The sequence below is a fragment of the Leucopleurus acutus genome (assembly GCF_964270905.1).
Source record: "Leucopleurus acutus genome assembly, chromosome: 14".
Classification (NCBI taxonomy): domain Eukaryota; kingdom Metazoa; phylum Chordata; class Mammalia; order Artiodactyla; family Delphinidae; genus Leucopleurus; species Leucopleurus acutus.
The window spans coordinates 10,630,898-10,652,053 of record NC_139156.1 but is presented as its reverse complement, the minus strand read 5'-3'; the positions used below and the strand labels follow the sequence as shown (position 1 = coordinate 10,652,053).

Sequence of the window (21,156 nt, the reverse complement as noted above, 5' to 3'; positions counted from 1 at the left end):
ACAGACATCCTCTGTGTTCCAGCTGATCAGCTTCTGGTCATACAGGAACTTTTGTGAGGATATTGACTGCAGTGTAATTTGCCGTGAGGAGAGTATAGAGACAATCTGGGTGTCTTTTGCTGGGAAACTAAACTAAACTAAAAACTAGGCTAAAAATTGGCAGATATACCTATGGAGTGTTATATAACATGCAGAAACAACAGAGGTGGGACTTGAATACATTACACTGAGTAAAAAGAGTTAGAAACAGGATGAGATATATAACACACTACTGTTAATGCAGATCACAAATATGTGCATGTAAAATAACTACATGTTAAGAATTTATACATATGAGAGGATATTAGATTAAATGCATTAGAATAAGCAGGAATAAATAAATAAAAGGAGAGGTTTGGGGTGGACCTACAGATGATAATGGGCCATGATTGGAGGAGTGTGATCATCTCACCTTGTGTACCTAAGGGGGAGGTGGGGAGGTAAGGAGTGGGAGGTACCATAATTAAATGTATTATTTTCATTCTGTAAAAAATGAAAGCATCAAAAGTTTAAAACCTGTTGGAGTTGGCCATTAAGCTCTTTTCCTTTAAGCTGTAATTGAAGATTAGAGGTAGGTCATTAAAATATTCTACCATAAGCTGTAATGAAGATGCATTCATTCAACCTTTCTGAAAAAAGTAAAACCTAAGAACAAATTGTGAATTCATGTGTAGTAATAATAAGTGACGCTGGGCAATGGCAGGTATGCCCAGCTCTTCTGGAAGCGTTCTTTGACAGAGAAACTGATCACTTGCGGGCATGTCTGTCTTTGCTTCACAGGAGTGGTCACCTTCTCACAACTTGAAGAGCCTAAGAAAGAAACAGCTGGCTACCCGAGAGGCCATGGCCCGCCAGACCGTGGTCTCAGATACAGAGCTGAGTGTTGTTGAGTCATCTGTGATCAGGTACCCTGTTTCCACCCCTGTCATTTGTAATAGCCAAGTCATGGTTGGGAAATTGACAAGTGTCATCCCAAGGCACCTCTAGTCTGCTTTTGAACATACGTTGGTGTTTCAGTACATGCTCATATTACTATAAAGTTAGTTTTAGTATTGCATTGCTTGGTGCAGTTTGCAGCAGTAACCTGTGCAGTAACACCTACACATCAGCACCCGTTAGTGAATATGATCATTCTCAGTGCCCTTCTGCTCCATAAACTTCAGCTTCTGAAATTCAAATGAATGTAGCATGAATATCCAGATGGGTCCCATTGTCATTTATGTTCACCAAAGGAAATGTATTAGGGATTCTAACTTAGGTACCACCCCACCCCCATCCCCACTAAATTTACAAATAAAAAACTTCAGAGAGAATGATGAGTCGAGGTAAGGCCTCTGTTCTGCAGCAGAAACAGCAAAAAGGATTTTTTTCTTGTGTGAGGTCTAGATCACCACATTTTTTTGTGCAGGGTAAGTGTTCACTCGTGGCATTCGGAGTAATTTGTGTTTTCCTGTTATTACTAGGCAAAGATTAGTTTCAGCCTTTCTTTTTTTTTTAAATGGTTTTGACCCCCTGTTAATGCATCTGTATTTGGGGTGAGTTAATTAATTATGTCACTTGAGGGAAAAGAAATATCTTTATCTTATTTTCCTCTATCCCAAAGCTTGTTGCAGGAGGCTGAGAGTAAATCTGAACTCAGTCAGAACATCTCTGCCCGGGAGCATTTTGTGTTTACCGATAATGATGGCCAAGTTTATCATCTCACTGTTGAAGGAAACTCAGTGAAAGATAGCGCTCGGATTCCACCAGACGTGAGTCCAACCTGTGATTAAATCTTCATTAAGATTTCTTATTAAAGTCCTTATTGGTTCTATATCCAGTGAAGCCATAGTTGAGTTTGAAAACTATCTCAGAAAAGTGTAATGTAAATAAACTTTACTAAGGAGCTATTAGCACTGATTAAACTTGTTCCATACTGCTAGAGAATAGCATTATAACTGTTTCGATTAAATACTTAACCGTGTGTTACTCATTTTTATCACTATAATAATCCATGAGGAATTATTTACATTTTATCTATGACAAGACTGAGGGAGAGTGAGTCATTTTCCCCAGGTTGCCCAGCCTAGTGACATGGCAGAGCAGCATTTTAAAGCCAGGTCTGTCTGTCTGACTCTAGTTTTCTCTTCTTTCCATTTCAAGCATTACCCTGAAGGATTTGACTAAAATCTAGTATTACTTTTGGGTAATAGTAATCAGGTTATAGGTATAAAAATATTTATTAATATTTACTAACATATATATCCTCCTGTGGGCTTGTGGAGTTCTCTAATCAAGGTTTTGTGGTTAATTGTGTCAATGTGTATCTCACAGGTTGTTTTTAATGGATGGATGAAGAAAATGTTTTTGTTAACGAATAATACTATAACCGTTAACTGGAGGATGAGATGGTTTTTTAAATATATATATATTGATTTAAAATTGCCATCTAAAAATGGAATGTTGTAGGCGAATGCCAACCCTCATGAGGTTGCATGAGGATGTTGGCTGGGGCAGGGGATCCCCTTCCCACATGGCTCACTCACATGGCTGTTAATGCTGGCCGTGATGAGAGGCCTTGGTTCTTCCTCACATGAACCTCTCCATAGGGCTGCCTGAGTGTCCTCAGACATGGCAGCTAGCTTCCTCCAGAGCGAGTGATCAAAGAGAGAGCAAAAGAAAGCTGCAATGTCTTTTAGGACCTCGTTTTCAGAAGTCACATTTTCACAGTATGCTGTTGGGTCACTGTTCATTGTGAGAGGTGACTACCAAAGGACGTGAATACCAAAGGCAGAATCAGGTAGGGAGGTTGGCCTCTTAGGGGCTGGCTACCACATCTTCCTTATTAACAGTTTTAGAAGAATTGAGGGCATCCAAAAAACCTTCATTGATAAAAATTGAAACTAGCATGTGAAAGTGCTTTTCAAACTGTAATTACATTTTTACTGTTATATAGAACAAGTCATATCTGAGACTTAGTAATGTCTATTTTAAACTCTCTAATATTGCCAAAAGTTTTCACTAGTGTGAAAATAATGCAAATGTGAAAAATTGATATTTGGTAGTTATAAGTAGGAGCAGTAACTTTAAGTGTGTAGCAAGAAAAGCTACGGTTAAAGTAGTGTGGGCATAAGAGTTGCAGTGTAATGAGCTGTCCTCTGGAAAGTCAGTTTGCTTTCTTAGTAGTATTCAGAGCTCCTCTAGACTCCAGAGAAGGACCCATCTGAACTCCGATAGTGGCACTTGCAAATAGCTCAGTCTCTTTGTTTTCTAATCACATCACATTTGAGATTAGAATAGAAATAATCCAATAATTTTTGAGATTCTATTTCCCCCCACCCTAAAAAAAGTTAAAAATTTTTGAACGTTAGACACATGAATTTTTCTCTTTGTAACTGCTTCTTTCAGGATTATTGCACCACACAGCTTTTAAGATTCTACACTGTTTTATGGAGACCTGAAGTCAGGATATAGCAAGTCTCTATTCTGCCTGCCAGATCATTTTATTCCACAGCTAGAAGCAGCTTCCTCAAGGAATGACCATCCTAATAAGGGTCCAGCCTTATTAGTGAAATTAGTGCATATTTTAGAGCACATTATTTTTAGGGAAAGAGAATTAAGCATCTACTATATAAAACATGAGAAATTAGTTTTGGTTCATTATTTTTATTTGCAGTAATCAAAATATTTTTCAATGACTAATAAATATGTAGAATTTAGGCAGAGGTTTTGTTTGTTTATTTATTTTTTATTTATTTATTTATTTATTGTTTTGCGGTACGCGGGCCTCTCACTGTTGCGGCCTCTCCCGTTGCGGAGCACAGGCTCCAGACACGCAGGCTCAGCGGACATGGCTCATGGGCCTAGCTGCTCCGCGGCATGTGGGATCTTCCCGGACCGGGGCACGAACCCGTGTCCTCTGCATTGGCAGGCGGACTCTCAACCACTGCGCCACCAGGGAAGCCCTGTTTGTTTATTTTAATCCAATATTTATCTTACCCTCCTCCCAAATGTAAAGTGTTAAACATTTGTTTTGAGTTGAAACTTCCCCTGAGTTTTGGCCCCAGAACTAACAGTATATAAAAATGGAAAAGAAGCAGAAAGCTTGACATTTTAAATTAGGTTCTCATGGAGAGTTTATAGTTGACTGACTGCCTTTATTCAGAAAACCAGAATATCAGGAGAGAATGAATATCTTGCTTTGCTGCCAGCCTTACTTCTGATCTTTTGAACATCACATTTTACACGTAGGCAACATATCAATGTCAACTAATAATACTCTATCATAGAGTTTTAAATCTTACACTGGTTCTCTTGGGATTATTTGGAGCCACAAAGCGAGTTTGTGCCACATCCTCTGAAAGCACCTTGGACTTTCCATATGGTTTATATCCCATCAACAAGCTCTTAGGTAGAAAGGTCTGAGTTGTTTAATTGTGCAGTTGTATTAATACCTCACTTGTAATTCTAAGCTGGTAACACTGATTTCTGGGCAAATTTAAACTTTAATATTCTAATTTTTAGAAGTTAGAAACTGAGATTATAAAATGTAAAAAAAAATTTAAGACTGAAAAAGTAAATTTAAAGGCAAATTCTTAAACATTCTGTTAATATGGTCAGGAGAATAGAAATAAGATCTTTATACTATACAGAACTCTATTTAACATAGCTTTCTAAGTATTTTATTAATTGAATTCATTAAAATACTTAATCCAATTTTTTCTTCTGTTTCTTGACTAACACTATGATTTACGCAGTATTTAGTGTGTGTGCAAGTCTACTAATAGCCAATTTGGCAAACCCTTGGAGCTTTCCTCCTTACTATCGATGGCATGAGAGCTAAACACGTGAAGTTTTACATTGTTCTATAAATTAAGAAACAAGATTTCTTTTAATATAAGTAGAGAATAAGTAGAAAAGTAATTGAGCAATAATATTATTTAATAGCTAACATGTATTGACTGTTTACTCTGTGGCAGGCATTGTCATAAAGCCTTTACCTGTAGAAATTTATTAACAGTAATAGGAACTCCTCAAGTTCTGTGAGCTTACCGTACTTTATTGATGATAAATTCGAGACACAGAAAGATTAGTAAACATGCCCCAAATCACACAGCAAATTAAATGATAAAGCTTGGATTCAAGCCCAGGCAGCTGACCCCAGAGCCCAGGCTCCTCGGCTCTCCATCACATGACCTCTGTGCATGTGTTAGATCTTGAAGCTCCTTTCTCCCCACTTGGATTTATTACAGTAGTGTTTCATTCTTATATTTGTGTTTCCCTGTGTAACTTCTCTGCAGAGCCTTCTGTGAATTCAAATTGTGCAGATGCCTTTAATACCCAGTATCTCTTCACCTTCCTTATTCCAGAAGGTATCAGTGAAGCTCTGGATCCCCTTTTTCTTTCTTTTGTTTTAATTGAAATATAGTTGGCATACAATATTATGTTAGTTTCAGATGTACTACATAGTGATGGATCCTCTCTTTCAATAGCTGTGAAACAGCTTTAAGTTTCCCCCAGAATAGATTTATTTATCCTTTTGCAGTGAGGGATAACTTGGAGACGGGAGCTCTCTTGAAAGGGTGTCCTTTCCTTCTCTTTTTTTCTTCTTTTAATTTTCTTTTCTCTGAAGTAGTTCTCCCTCAAAAGACATCCCTTTTCTATAAACCTAGTTCAGATAACAATGTCTATCTAATTGAAATCTCCTGGTTCTTCTTAGTTGAAATCGAAATGCTAGGTAGCTCTCGTAGTGTCTGAACTCTGTTAGTGTTTGATGACATTCTTACTAAAGCAAAACCATTTTTAATTAGGTTTTATTAAAATATCTTTATTATTTTATCACAGTTATTAAATAAAAATATTTCTCTGTTATGACTGCTTATAAGTGGTGAATTGATGTGTATTTGTTGCTGTTATTTTCTAGGGAAGTATGGGTAGTATTACCTGCATCGCTTGGAAAGGTGATACATTAGTTCTTGGAGATGTGGATGGAAATTTAAATTTTTGGGATTTGAAAGGCAGAGTATCCAGGTATGAGTCAAAAATGCAATCGTGTTATTTGGTTTAAAAAAAAAATCTCTTGGTACGGTTCCATTGGAGGCTTGTGACTTGGTAATAAGCAGGGTCACCAAATATGGTCATGTGGAGCTTGGACCATTGGGTCTCTTGTCACTGAACTTGGGAGGAAGGGCCGTGAGCCAAACTCTGGAATATTCATAGAAGACCCTTATCTGCAGGTGGCTCATGCAGAAGTCCTGGGACACTATTCCAGCCATTGTTAAAGAGCAGACACTTTCTCTTATACGTGGCCCCTGTCCCAGAAAGCAGAGATTCTCCTGTCACATCACTAGACCTTGTCAAAAACAGAAATAGAAAGAGACATTGGACATATCTCTTGATGATGAGATATTACTCTACTTCATATTGGTGTTTTGGTTTTTGTTTGTTTGTCCTCAGAGGAATACCTACACACCGAAGTTGGGTGAGGAAGATTCGTTTTGCCCCTGGTAAAGGAAACCAAAAATTAATAGCAATGTACAATGATGGAGCTGAAGTATGGGATACTAAAGAGGTAGGCCCAGCTCCACGTGGGTACACTGCAAATGAAGCTGCTGGCCACAGGAACTATATATTTTTTTCTTCCTTCTGATTTAGAAATGAAAACTATGTAATGGGTTTGTCAAGCTTATTAAAAGTTTTCTTCCTTTAAAATTTTTCTTTCACAGTATTTCTGTTTTAAAGGTGATAGCTCAACAGATTTTTAATGTTATCACTATCTTTGGGACCTTTAAAATGCAGTCTGCATGTGGAAGGTAGACTGCCAAAGACTGTTCAGTTTTGAACGTAAACTGGACCTTTGCCACAGGCGCTGTCTTTCCTTGACTGTTTAATCCAGAATGATTAACATCTTCCTTTTCTTTGTGAAAGTGACAATCAAATTCACTCTTGAAGGTTCAGATGGTGAGCAGTTTAAGAAGTGGAAGAAATGTAACCTTTCGGATACTGGACGTGGACTGGTGTACATCAGATAAAGTGATCCTGGCTTCAGATGATGGGTGTATCAGGGTCCTGGAGATGTCCATGAAGTCCACCTGTTTTAGGATGGATGAACAGGAGTTAACTGGTATGGAGTTCTAGGGAAAGGATGCTTGGAAACCTGTCTTTATTTTGCACCAGCTGCTCTCTTCAGGGGAGAGAGATGCTTCTGTTTCATCTCAGTCTTGCTTTCTAGGAATCTGAGTTTAAGAAAATATTATATATTAACTTAAAGCTTGAGTGTTTTTATTGCTGAGATGCTAGACTCTTTGTAACTGCAGACGTCAATCATTCCCTGACTCTGGTTTACCGAGCGCCCCTTCCTTGACCCTTTTCTGAGTGCTCTGTCAAAAGATCAAAGATGTTTACATTTATAAAACTGGCTTCCTCAGACTTTAGGAGAACTCATTAGAGGACATAAATCTAGTGATAAGGTGCTGCTGGCTTTTTAATAGTGAGCCTTATATCTTTCTCAACCATGCATCATGGAGAAATCACTTTGGAAAGTGTTCTGAGTGTCATGAATTTTGATGCCCATCTTACGACTTGTTAAAGGGCCAGTCAAAACAAAATTAGATGATTGCATTACCTTACCCTTTTTTGTATGGTTTATGCTTCGAGATTTTTTTTTCCAGAATGAAAAATATTTTAGCAAAAATAACTGTGACTGTAAAAGAAGGATGAGAAGTTTGTGAATGCACCCATCAATCTACTTGAAAATCAGACTTCCTTCATTAAGTTTTCTCCAAGCATATATTTGGTGTACACTCTAAGCTATCTGATCTGTAAAAAATTTCATTAGAGAATTGTTTAGTCATTTATTGAGTTTCATCTTAGAAACTGTCAGCTCTGGGAATTGTCTATACTTTGGTAGAGTCAATCTTTGGCACATTCAGAGGCAATAGTGTTTTGAAAACCTGCCCCTTCATGTTATGTTTGTGCTTGAGGCACTACCAAGTTGTTGTTTATGTTGGCTGGGCTACCTTACGTTAGGTGTGCTTTTGTTTTTGTCACTGTCCCACCCTGCCATTGTATTTGGGAACCACCACTTCTTATTCTGTAACCATGTCTGCCATCTGCTGAGGCAGAAATTGAGCATTGCATTCCCATATCTGTCCTTGAGACACCTGCCAGCTCTGCGGAAGTAACAGGACTTTCTCCTAGGGAAGGACAAGCATAGATACTATTTTAAACATAAAGTTATTAAGGAAATGGAGGGAATTTCAAGGATGATTTTTCTTTTAGTTACTAATTCTAGGTAAAGAAGTGTGCAAATATAATCTAAATGTTTGAGAAGCTTTTCTTTAACTTAAAATTTGTATCTAAAAATCTCCATAGCCAGGGTACTTATTTTTAAATTAAACTGACTACAGAATTAGAGCCCATCATTAGCACATGTTTAATACCATACCCGAACGGCTGGCCTGCAGCCAGATTTTAGATTACATTTTTCTTTTAAAGTTTTCCTAATACTAAAAAAAAAAAAAAAAAAATTATTCCTATCCAATCTCTGTTGATGTGACCTCAGCCAGAAAGGGAAAAATTTTTAAATAATAATGGGGAAAGGACAATAAAATTGTGCATATTTCCACATATTGAACTTTAAACTCAGAACAACACTCAATAAATGTTAAAGAATAAAAACTGGTGAGAGTGTAAATATGGAGTTAGGAAAAAGATGTCTGTGTTTGCTGCCAGATATGTGCTGATTTGAGCTTGGAAAAATATCAATCTGTTTGATATAATATATTCCTATTCTGAGGAATTAGAAATGTATTTTGGACTTACTGATGTCGGATAAAAATAAAATCATTTGAGGTCATGTGCAGTGATATAATATTTAATATATTTTCTTCAACTCTCCTTGATGACAAGTAGAAAAATCATAATACATCGATTCAAATACGTTTTCTTAGAATAGCTTAGATAGTCTTCTTCTTCCACCTGGCCTTTATTTACATTTGTCTGATACCTCCCCCCGCTCCCCCATAAAGGGGGAGGTCAGACAAATGTAGAAAATTGGAATCCCTGTTTTTGAGTTGCAGAATCCTTCTTGCCCACACTGCCTATTATCAGGGGCATAAAATGGCATAAAACAATCTTAATATTCTTTTTAGCAGCATCTAAAAGGAATTCAAGAGTATGAGACTTTAATAACATTTAGTATGATGCTGTTTCCAAGCACTTTAAATAGTATCACTGTGGTGTCCGAGACTCGTCAATCTTGCTTTCTCTCCAACTCTTAGCCCCTGTGTCGTAAGTAGTGATTACATTGAATATACTCTCTGAGTTGCCACCAGACTTACACACCATTCTCTGCTGACTTCTCTGTAAACTGTCTATAGCTGAAGCTTTATAGTAGTATAAAATTTTACTTATTAAAAGCAAAAACTGTTTTCTTGTCTAGAACCCGTGTGGTGCCCGTATCTCCTTGTTCCAAGGGCCGCCCTCGCCTTGAAAGCTTTCTTATTACATCAGCCTTGGAATGGACGGTATTCTTTAGACATTTCTCATGTGTAAGTTTTTTTGCATTTTTGTTTTCCTTTCCTAATTGATTTAAGATTGAAGGACACCCATGAAAATCAGCAGTGACCTGTCTCCAGGGCCTATAGGGATTGGAAACTTAAAACCGAGCTGAGGCAGTAATGGCAGACACACTAAAAGAATCACTGATCTGCCTCTTGTCTTCACCCCTCTGGGGACTTTGGGGAAGCGTGAGCCTGTGGACAGCTGTGAGTACACATGCTGCTCTCAGGTGGCTTTGTGGTAGTCTTACTGTCTGAACATGGGGCATGGCATACCGAGTGTGAAGAGGGCCAGTTGAGGCCAAGAGGAATTTGGGGACAAGATTAATTCTTTTTAGAAGCAGCATGAAGGGGCCTACTTCAGAGGTATTTTATGTTTTATAGTCTGCCTCATTGCAAAAAAAATATTCACATTATTAGTGGTTATTAGTTAAACTACCACAGGTGTTACAGGACTTATGCCATGTGGAATGCACAGATAGGCCTGGGTTAGGGGAATTAAAAAGATAATAATATGATGAGGTATCTTTTCTCCAAGAAGTATCTACTTAAAGAAATGAATGGTCATTTTGCAGAGCAGAACAAGCAGATTCCTTTAGTCATTGCTAAGTTCCTTATTAACATGAATCTAAATCTAATAGTTTTTAGAGCTCACTGATCAATTTTCTGGTTTCTTGAAGGCCAAGGAGACTTTCTGTACTCATTTCTTGGTTTTGACTAAATAACATAAAAGCAGACATTAAAGATGACTGGTAGGTTCCTGAGTAGACTGTTGCTGTTTTGGTCTACAACCAGGTTTTTAACCAAGGACTACAAAGAAGTTATTTCTATATTAATACAACTTTTTTTCTGGTGAAGAAATAAATTGTAAGTAAAATAAAAATTGTAAGTGAAGAGAAAATGAACTCATTTAAAATCTTTTCTTGGTACAGTGATTATCCAGAAAATGAAGAAATAAAGAATCTCCTTCAAGAGCAGTTGAACTCATTGTCTAAGTAAGCACTCTAACTATGTTTTATTAGAAGATAAGGTTATGAAAAAGAAAAACATAATGATTTAGGCTTTTTAAAATTAAAATAAACTTTGTTTTAGAAAATATTTAGTAGCCCACGGAGAGACCATTCTGTTCACAGAGGTGAGTTTCCCTTTCGAATCTTTGTCTTGTGGAAGTAAGGTTCAGATTGCTGTGCAGTGGGACGTCTTATAGCTCAGCCTGCCTCCAGCACAGGTCCCCTGCGAAGCCTCGTGTTAGAGGGTGTACACAGGGCGATTCTTGTGTGTCCGCTTCCCTCTCCTAAAGTGAGCTCTCTGTGTCAGGAGCTGTGTGTGCACTATTCTGGCTAAGAAATTAACATGCTCCCTAGAGCCAAGAGCATTTAAAAATATGTACTGGGAATAATATTGGAAAGGAAGTAGAAAAATATGGGTCCACAAGGAGTTCTTGGTAAAACATAACATGTTTTTGCAATCTAGACTCTGCCACATGTATTTTAATACTTAATAAATTAACGATAATAGAATATTTTATTGATGTCAAATTCGAAATAATTACTTTATTGTTTTCTCTCTTCCAAGGTTAGCCTTTATGTTTAAATGGAAAAGAATAGATTTAAAGACTATCTTCCCTTCTTCCTGATTTATAAATATTCTATATTTGGCTATTTTAGAAATAGCAATTTATAAAAACACTAGCCTTTCTTCCTTAAATATTTTAATTTTTGAATACGTTCAAGAATAAATTCTGAATGTATCGTCTCTAAAGTATGTACTGTTCCTGATGATTATCAGCAAAATCGTTTTATCAACAATGACATTCTTGTTCCTATAGTTAGACAGCTGTTCATACTTTTAAAAACATGAGTTGAACTGCTTCAAGAAGCAAGAAGGTGAATCACAATTAGAGCCTTAAGCTGCGGTGGTTGATGGGTACTGCTTCTCCAAACCTAGATACACTCTAAGCCCTGTAAGCTTTTGCAGTTTCAGGGTCACAGCAAAGTGAGTTCTTTTGTAAGTTCTAAGCATACCCTTTGGGTAGGATGTTTCATTTTAAGAGTTACTGATTTATCTCCTTCGTTGTTGGATTCAAAAATGTTGTCTTGCCTTTGTCTGCATTCCTGTCCGTAGTGACATAAAGAAACTCTTGCTCGATCCGGAATTTACTCTCTTGCAGAGATGCCTGCTTGTTTCAAGGTAACTCTGTTTGAAATGTTTTGTGTAAGACACAGGGAATTTCAGGTTAACTCATTTCTTTTATTAAGGTTGTTAGTTAAGACCAGACTCTTTCGGATTTTAGAAAATATATCTGTTCATCCTTTATAGTTGGCTTACAATTAATTTTGAAAGTAGTACTACAAATAGGAAAAAAAACCCTCACATTTTAAGCATGAGAGCTAGGCCTTCTCTATTGAAAAGACTCCCTCCTACAGACAGCTTTTTAAAATATCAGCTACAAAGTGCATAAATATACCTATATATATTGGTGTACCAATACTGGTATTAAATGTACCAATAACTTATATTTAGAAGTAATAATCTCTACATTCTTACTGTACAGTAGAGTTGTCCCTTATAAAAAAAGACATTTCCCTCCACTCCCCAGAGAATAAATAGCATATTATTTCCACACCTTATCTAGTCAGTTATTCCAGAGGAACTTCTTCCTTAGTTGGTCCAGATTGAAAGGTATGCTAATGGCAAACCAGGTAAATAATGTCCCAGGCTTAAGAACCATGGTGTTCCTCTTAACACAGAACAAAGGGGGATTTGGGTCTGAAGGGGCCTCATGCAGTCAGAGCCCTGTGCTGTTTGAGACCCAGTAACAGGGCTGGAGGACTTGCAGCTTCACCTCTTCCACCCAGCCCAGCACGTGGTCTTTCACATGCCAGCATCATGCTCCCAGCACTTGAAGCTACTGTGGCAAGCCCCCATCCAGGCCCCACTCTGCTGTGTGAATTCAGTGGAAACTTTGGTTTCACCCTTGCCAGGCTTTACGGCGATGAATCGGAGCTGCACTTCTGGACTGTCGCTGCCCACTACCTGCACAGCTTGTCCCAGGAGAAGGCAGCAAGCACACCAGCTGCTAAAGAAACTGCTCCTTGGGACAAAGTGAACAACCCACTAGATATATGTTACGATGTGCTCTGTGAAAACGCCTATTTTCAGGTATTATGTTTCATATATTAAAAACCTTTAAAGCTCTGTCTTTGTAAGTATCTTAACCTTAGGAAACTTTCACACTAAGTAAAGGTCCATGTAACAGAAATGAATCCCTTGGCACATTCACATAAAAAAGGATTGACTCAGTATTTGAAAAGCTCATAAATGCTTACAGAGTTTTTTAATAGACATTAAAATTTTATTATTAACAGTCTTCTAATTTTTTTTGGTCTTAAATTTTTTTTTCAACTTGGTTCATTTTAATTTTCTCATTTTATTAATTTTCTATAAATAACAAACAATTTACTTGGTTTAAATTTGCTGTTCTATATATAAAGGTAGTTTCATAATTTTTTTAACTTCCAGTAGAGTTCTAAATTACACATAGAGATGCTTCTTCCAGCCCTACTGAAGTGGCAGTTTCTGTAAGCAGACTTGCACACAGACTAGAATACATTCCAACACTGTTTCTCCTTAGATTCTTATTAAACTGTTAGATTTCTATGAAGCTGATTAATAACCTCAGAAGTCAAAGTAATGTTTACTAAAACGACTTTAAGTATAATTTAAATAAGTCAAAAGTTTTAAAATCCAGCCTCAATTTTCTCTCTCTTTTATTTTTCTCCTCTAGAAATTTCAGCTGGAAAGGGTTAATCTCCAGGAGGTGAAACGGTCAACTTATGATCATACCAGGAAGTGTACAGACCAGCTACTTCTCTTGGGTCAAGTATGTCAGTTTTTATAACTCTTTTCATGTTTCAGGGAGTTCCTAGTTGATTAGTAATTTACAGCATTACTTATACCACACACACACACACTATATAGTGTTTCTTTAAAAGTATAAAAGTATAAGTATAAATTATGCTTTCTTTCGAAATAAGACCAACAAACATTCTGAGAAAGCAAAGATATATATGGTTAACCAGCTTGTAATTTTGGCTTCCATAATGTCACATGAGGCCTAACTAGTTTTGTTTTGTTTTGGTTTTGTGTCTTTGAATTGACTGGCGCAAAGCTTACATAAGCACCTGTATAAACCAGAATGTGGTTTTACATTTGTCCTAAAGAAGCAGTGTTGTACTTTAGTTCAACTTGTATATATGTAAACAAAGTGTCCACGAACATTTTTGAGAAAAGTCCTCTTTAAGCTGAAAACTTCAGTGTTCCAAATTATGAATTTTGAAAGGTTATGTTGGAGGAAAATGGCCTCGTAATTAGAAGAACTGTTTTTCTTATTAGACAGACAGAGCTGTGCAGTTGTTATTGGAAACAAGCGCAGATAACCAGCATTATTACTGTGATTCACTGAAAGCCTGCTTGGTCACAACTGTCACCTCGTCAGGCCCCTCCCAGAGCACCATTAAGCTCGTGGCAACTAATATGATTGCCAATGGGAAATTGGCAGGTAAGGCATGTTTTGGGGTATATTCGTTAATACTCTGGAAAATCAGACCCACTCCTGGAAAGTAATTGGTTATTAGGGATATTTCTTTCTTTTTTATATACACTGGAGAAAAGTAGAAAGATTATTGCTAGCAGTTGATAAGATGACCATATAATTTAATCATCTAGACCAGAGTGCTTTTTAAAGAGTAAATGGGGCACTATTAATAATTGCCAAGACAATAGGCATAAATTGGATAAACCTGGGCACCCTAAATGCTGAAAACCAGTGAGTGAGGTAGGCTTTACTTGTTTGTTTTCTGGACTGTGTTTGTACTTCCAACCCTGTTCATTTGAGTGGTAACATTGTAAAGCCCTATTTTAATATTTTATTTTAAAATTTAAGTCAGTAATGTCTCCAATAGGTAGGTATAAAATGTCCAAGACCAGATGAAGTCAAATGGTGATTTTATCCTTTAGTGACTTATCAGAAAGACAGCTCCAGTGTCACTTGTGGGGCTGCTGTTTTGTCTTCCAGAGGGTGTTCAGTTGCTCTGCCTGATAGACAAAGCTGCAGATGCCTGCCGCTACCTGCAGACCTACGGCGAGTGGAACCGGGCAGCGTGGCTTGCCAAAGTAGGTGATTCTAGTAGGTGCCTTGAACATTTGGGATAGAAAGTTCAGTCCTGAACTTTGGACTCAAGATTTAGAAGCATTTTTGTGGCTGCAAAGTGGCTTTGCGAATATTTTCTTGCAACTTTCATCCTCTTATTCTTTGAGTATAAATTACATTTCTTATTGCAAATTGGAGGTTGCATTCGTAGCAATTAAGTGAAAGCAGCTGCCTCCTCTCCCTACTGGGGTGTGAGCCCAGACTCAGCCCAGAGGTGTTGCCAGGCCTGTCGGCCCCGAAGGTGTGGGTCCCCGTCACTGCTGGTCGTGGTGCTGCAGCATCAGGGGGTGTGTAGTAAAGCAGAGCTGAGCTTTGTTTCATAGGTACAGATCCCATTTCGATTCAATTCTTTTCCTTTCTGTAGTGCAGGATGTCTCTGTTTTTAACGTGGGCGTCTTTCCCAGGTCCGTTTAAATCCAGAAGAGTGCGCTGATGTTTTAAAGCGCTGGGTTGACCACCTTTGCTCCCCTCAAGTGAACCAGAAGTCAAAGGCCCTCCTGGTCCTCCTCTCCCTGGGCTGCTTTTCCAGCGTGGCTGAGACGCTTCACAGGTACACCCAGTGTCCACAGCTGGTCAGGACCACCCGGGATTAACCACCTTACGCTGTCCTGAGGCTCTGCCAGGTGGAGGGTAGTCCTCGGTGTCGGGAGTGAAGGGAGAAGCATACATTTTAGGTTTATTTAAAAAAGAAACCTAAAGGGATGGAACAGTCTGTGTTTATTAATTCTTCATTTGGTCTAGGAACTGTGTTATTTTCCTACCAATATGCTAGTCACACCTAACAGGTACCTGTTTAAAAAGAATATTAAAAAAGTCTTCAGAGAATTGGGGACAATTCATCTTTGAGTAGAGCAACTGAGATGAAGGCTAGAAGGCAGTAGGAAGGGTGAAGAAAGTGTGGCGAGTTGGAGGTGTCCCCTCTGACAACCTTGAAGAGTAATTATTACTCATCACTTGTTATAGGACATTTTATATTTAAAGTCTAAGGGAGGTAGGTTGAGGCAAATACTACAAAAGCTTACTTGTTAAATCTGGGCAGTGGGCGCGTGGGTCCTTGTCCTGTCTCTGTAGGTTTCTGTGAAATTCAACGATTTCACAAATTTTTTTTAAGTATTAATAAAAAAGAGCCGGAGGTTGGGGCGTGAGAATTCTCCCTTCCTTTCCTCTAAACCGGGGCTGAGAACGGTGCTGGTGTGACTTACGCAGCACTCGGGCTTCCGGGGAGAGTGTGTACAAGTCTTTACATAGAAACACGCCCTGGGACGATTCTCTCAGATACCATAAATTACAGCACCTAACTCGTGTTCTGTTGAGCAGCATGAGGTACTTCGACAGAGCGGCCTTGTTTTTGGAAGCTTGTCTCAAGTACGGTGCGATTGAAGTCAGCGAGGACACAGATATCCTTTGCCGGGACATGTGTGCTGAGGAGGAAGCAGATGCCATAGCGGGTTTTAGAATCTCTCTCGGTTGTGCTGCCGGGGAAGAGCTACTCTATCGAGAAAGATCTGTATTCTGACCCTCCAGAGCCAGGAAAGAGGGAGAAACGAGAGGGACGGAATCAGAAAGAAGGTTGTTGCACCACCGGCATCAGCTGTGAGATAGACGGAGGGTCAGGAAGGGCTGTAAAGGGGAGGGAGCCCGAATTTTGTAATGTTTTGTTTGAACTTAAAAAGAAGATAGAGGAAGACTAGTTTAGGAAAGGTAAAGGAGGCTGCTACTGGAATAAATGCATATTGGAATAGAATAAAAAGAAAGACTTGCTGTTATCCATAGGGACAGTCTAACATGGAACAAGACACAGCAGCACTTCAGAGAGACGTGTCGTGCAGGCAGGTCACTGTGGTCCACGTATGACCAGGAGCATTTCAGTTCTTCTACACGTCACTTGAGTCACATGTGTTTCTTTGAAAAGAATGAGCTTGAGAATCCAACTCCCAGGTCCTTGTTTTTGCAGAGGCCTTGTTGTTATATCATTGCACTTTTTCTTGAATTGTTATATTGTGGCCTCATTTCTACATGTCATGGTTTTGATTTTCTGTATAATTTTTTACAGAAAATTAAGCTGAACTCAGTGTCATATATCTAGGCACTGGGGAAGTTGGCTCTAGTTTGAAGGAGCCATTTTGGATATCAGAGCACAGTGGAACAGGGCTGTCTAAAATCCCAACACCCAGCTATCTGGAGCTCTTGCCTTGGGGCAGGCTTTGTAAATAGAACCTCTCAGTGAAGCTCATCTGCCTCTTAAACCACCAGCCTCTCCGACTTTCAAATGGCATGAGGGTATGCACGTGAGTTTCACTTCTGTCATCCTTCTTTCTCCAGTCGTTAAGTGCATTTAGACCTTGGAGAATCTTGGAGGATGTTAGTTGGGTCTTGTAGAAGGACAGGCTCTGGGCTCAGCTGGTGCAAGTGCAGGGACATTACACACTGAAACATCGCCTCCCCCCGCCAGGAGTTGCCCTCCCCCAGGGAAGAGGTACCTGTGCTTCTCCCGTGCTGCCCTCTCGTGGACACTCCAGCAGAGCTGGTCATTGTTTCCGGCCTGTGGGAAGCTGGTGGAGCCCTTTTTGCCCTTCTTTTCCTTAACTGTGGTTTACAGAAACTCATCTCCGCTATATATGCGGATTATGCCCGAAGTTTGAAGAACCTCGGTTTTAAACAGGGAGCGGTTTTTTTTGCTTCAAAAGCTGGAGCAGCTGGCAAAGATTTATTGAATGAGCTGGAGTTTCCCAAGCAAGAACTGACTGAAGAGTGACAGGTCAGCATGTACCATGGCACGCGGCCTCACGAGCAGTTGGCCGGGGCGTTGGTCTGGCTGTGGACGGTCACAGCCCAGGCTCATGATGATGCCGTCCCTGCCGGGGTCCTTGTGGGCTGTTTCACTACATGTGCACAGCAGTATGTGAACGTTTATGCTGTCAGGAGCAGGTTCTAGGACCTGTATTTATCTCAGACAAAGATGGGAACGCTTCAGATTTTGAAAGTATAACATTTTATACTTTTGGAGACAGTTTTAAGAGTCCCTGGAAACACTTTTAATTTTTTTAAAACTTAAGATCCAAGCAACTGAATTGCTTTTCTCATTGACTAGATTAAAATCTATAGTAAAAGGAGTTTGTGAGACCTATTCTGAAATCTGTGCTTTGCCTGTGTTTATATACAGTCATTCCAGGTACAAACAGAGCAGAAACATTTAAGCAGTAAACGTGACTTACCATAGCATTCCTTGTTTTCTTACCTTGAAAACAGAACTGTTGATTTCCTGATTTAGGCAGTTGCTAAATATTGTAATTTCAGGTTCACAGGCTCATAGAGAAATTGTAAGCTTTATGTTTTGTTCCAGTATGTGGAGTCTTGTATATTTTGGATTTTAACTCCAGTGATGTGTTACAGTAACCTCCTCTCTGAAGGCACTGTTCTTTAATATTCTTTGTTTTCTTCCAATGACCGAACTATATGAGATGTGACTGCTATAAATTATCGCTAAAAATTTAAATGTGTATAATTTACAGAAATGATAAATAAAAAGGGACTTCATCCCAGCCAGGCCTTTGTGTTCTCTGGGCTGCTGCGCACCAGGCCAGGTGCTGGGCTGGTGCCTCAGGAGTCCGTCGAGCTGCCGGCCCTCCAGCATCCGAGCCACTTTGCTGAACCCGGAGAACCTGGGCTGCGGGGGCTTGGGCCCCAGCATAGAGCTGCCTCTGAGTTCCTGGGTGGGAAGGGCTCGGCTTGTGGCTCTCAGAGGTGAGGAAATGGCCTTCCTGTCTTCTCCTCCTGGATGTCCACAGTGGCACGTATCGTAACACCCACCAGGAGGTGTTTTTAGATAAAATCGTAGTCTCTACCCTTAGATATCAATCAGTCTGCCCCATCGGACAAGGAACTGAGATCCATGGAGAGGAAGAGCCTGTCCTGGGAATGCTTGTTCCCAGGCCAGTGCTTTGGCTAAATGTCCTAGAAGAAACCCAGGACCCATTCATTGGTCCTGTGATTGGCTAACCTTCTTGCCCTTTCTTTGCCTAGGTAAGTTACATAGAATTTTTAAAGGCCATGGGCAAACCCAGCTCTCTTTATATTGTTTATTAGTTAAATGCTTGTCAGGATAGACTTTATTAATTCAACCGTCAGTTAGCTAAAGGAGAAAAGAATGCTGGCCTTAGTAAACAGAGAGAAAAAAGAAGAAATTCCAGCATAGGGCATCTTGAAAGTTAAATGTGCTTTGGAGTGGAGGCCAGCAAATAGGCAGTGAGCTGTTGCCTGACTGTGGGAGTGGAGGAGCGGACCAGGCGCAGCTTGGCAGCAGCGGAGCAGAGAGGCCCGAGAGCCTGGAACATGTCACAGACCGGCTGGTGAGGATGACAGCCAGTCTGTGTCAAGACGCCCCTCTGGTGAGCATTCGAATTCAAGGGCAGGTGAATCACATTCACAGTCAGTCTTTCTGAACCTCAGCTTGCCTTCCCACGGAAGGTCTTTAAGCACATTGTGTTATCAGTGCATTAGCAAAGGAGGCTTCCCAGGGTGACACAAGCAGCGGCAATTGGGAAGGAGAGTGACCGTGACTTCAGGTCAGCAGGTGTCTCCCTGTGCAGATCCCCACAGGTGTGCTTGTCAGGCCCTTGGCCCTTCCCTTGGCAATGAAGGAAGCCTGGGTGGAGGGGAGAAACCTGGTCTGGTGGGCAGGGGCTTCTGCGCAAGGGAGGCCCCGTGTGAGACCACTCCTCTGGCTGCTCTCACAGAGCCATTTCCTGTCGCTCACTGTTACCTTTTTCCTGTTCGGTTAGTAATTGTTCTGCGGTGGTGGCACGCTCTCAGCCTGCCCGCACTCTTGCTTTAGGTATTTCCATTGCTTTGAAGGTGGAAGCAGAACCTTTTGTTCTTCTAAAATAGATACCAGAGCAGCATCAATACAAGCTTCATGTCCCACCCAGATGCAACTAATCAGAAATTCTCTACAGAATAGACCTCACCTCGGTATGAAAACAGTTCCTCTCTCTACTGTTTGTTGCCTGGAGATTTCATCTTGCATGAAGACAGTATTAGGTTTCAGTGAATCCTCAGCTCGTGATCACCTGTAGTATTTCATTCTCCTCAGCAGCACTTCATGATTGACGTGAAGTGTTCAGGTACAAACTTGTTGTCATGCTAGAATAAAAGAATTCTGCAAGGCAGAAATGACAGACAAGTGAGAATATTCTCTGAGCCAGTAGGGCTCTGTTTCTTTGGGATCTATTTTAGAAGAACAAAAGCTTCTGCTCCCATGTTGTAACTGATTTGACTGACTCAAAACAACTTGTGAATGAAAGAAGTCTGTCAGTTAAAATGTAAAGGGATTTTTAATTGGTTATACTTGAAGGTGCTGGTGTTTTAAAAGAAGAAAAGCGAAGGAGCTGGGCTTTAGGAATGCAGGTCCCCTGAGAACTGCTGGAATCCAATTAGATGGGCAGGCCCAAAGGGCACTCGGATGGGCAGATTGCCCCACTTGCCTTTCTTGTCCTTAAAGGCTCCTTGCATGTGTTTGCTCCGTCAGCCATGCCGGGCCCACGCAGAATAATGCCATGAAGGCCCCACTTCTCTCCCACTCAGATTTTCAGTGACTGCGGCTCTCAGATGAGTCCCTGCAGGCATTTTGCCTCAGCATTTGGCTCTCAAACCGAAAAAGGCCAACTAAACACCACCGACCCTCCTTATTTTTTTCAGTGACATTGAGAAATATGACTTAGTCAAGGTGAAAGTAACTGTCCTAAGTACAAGAGAAGGAAAGACATTCTAGTTTCCGTAGGTGATTTGGGTTTGATATTTAGCTTTTCCATCTTCCATATTTATTTTTAGCAAAGCCAAGTGCAGTTAGGCAAGAAGGCTGTTAAAAACCCTGTGATGTACAGGTTCAGAAAGATTGAACAAATTAGTTAAGACTTTAAGGTTAGATAAAAAGACATTCCTCAGTCACCGCCTTAAAAATGTTGCTTGGGTCCGTTTTCTCTCGCGTTGACTGTCTTCTTGAAACTGAAGTCGGTGGGCTGGTGTGGGGCAGCAGTGTGGGCTGGAGGGGAGCGGGGGCAGGTGGGTGGGCTGCACGGGAAGGGGCCCCTGTTCCGGGACATCCTCAAGATGGAGAGATGAAAGTGCGGCCTGCAGACCTGCCTGTTCTGTAAACAAAGTTTTACTGGAACAACCATGACCATTTGTTCAGTGTCTGTAGCTGCTTTCAATTCAAGAGATTTGAGTATTTGCAACAGATACTCTATGTCCTATAAAACCTAAAATATTTACTGTCTGGCCCTTTACAGGAAAAAGTTTACCCACTCCTACTCTAGGTCCATAATGCCAACTTGAGATGAAATTTCAGATGTCCAGTTGTCTTTTCTG

General features: G+C 40.0%; 1 protein-coding gene across 1 annotated transcript in view; it reads left to right on the top strand.

The window, feature by feature from the left end:
- Window positions 1-18,313, top strand: part of WDR11 (WD repeat domain 11) — a 54,126-nt gene extending 35,813 nt beyond the window's left edge. Inside the window, exons 15-29 of the mRNA XM_082854889.1 lie at window positions 820-944; window positions 1,643-1,790; window positions 5,942-6,048; window positions 6,475-6,589; window positions 6,970-7,141; window positions 9,461-9,569; window positions 10,511-10,573; window positions 11,703-11,768; window positions 12,563-12,740; window positions 13,366-13,461; window positions 13,974-14,139; window positions 14,656-14,753; window positions 15,195-15,340; window positions 16,108-16,189; window positions 17,390-18,313. Coding sequence (XP_082711015.1) covers window positions 820-944; window positions 1,643-1,790; window positions 5,942-6,048; window positions 6,475-6,589; window positions 6,970-7,141; window positions 9,461-9,569; window positions 10,511-10,573; window positions 11,703-11,768; window positions 12,563-12,740; window positions 13,366-13,461; window positions 13,974-14,139; window positions 14,656-14,753; window positions 15,195-15,340; window positions 16,108-16,189; window positions 17,390-17,545 — 1,827 coding nt within the window. The 3' untranslated portion in view covers window positions 17,546-18,313. The remainder of the gene's footprint in view (window positions 1-819; window positions 945-1,642; window positions 1,791-5,941; window positions 6,049-6,474; window positions 6,590-6,969; window positions 7,142-9,460; window positions 9,570-10,510; window positions 10,574-11,702; window positions 11,769-12,562; window positions 12,741-13,365; window positions 13,462-13,973; window positions 14,140-14,655; window positions 14,754-15,194; window positions 15,341-16,107; window positions 16,190-17,389) is intronic.
- Window positions 18,314-21,156: the final 2,843 nt, after the last annotated feature.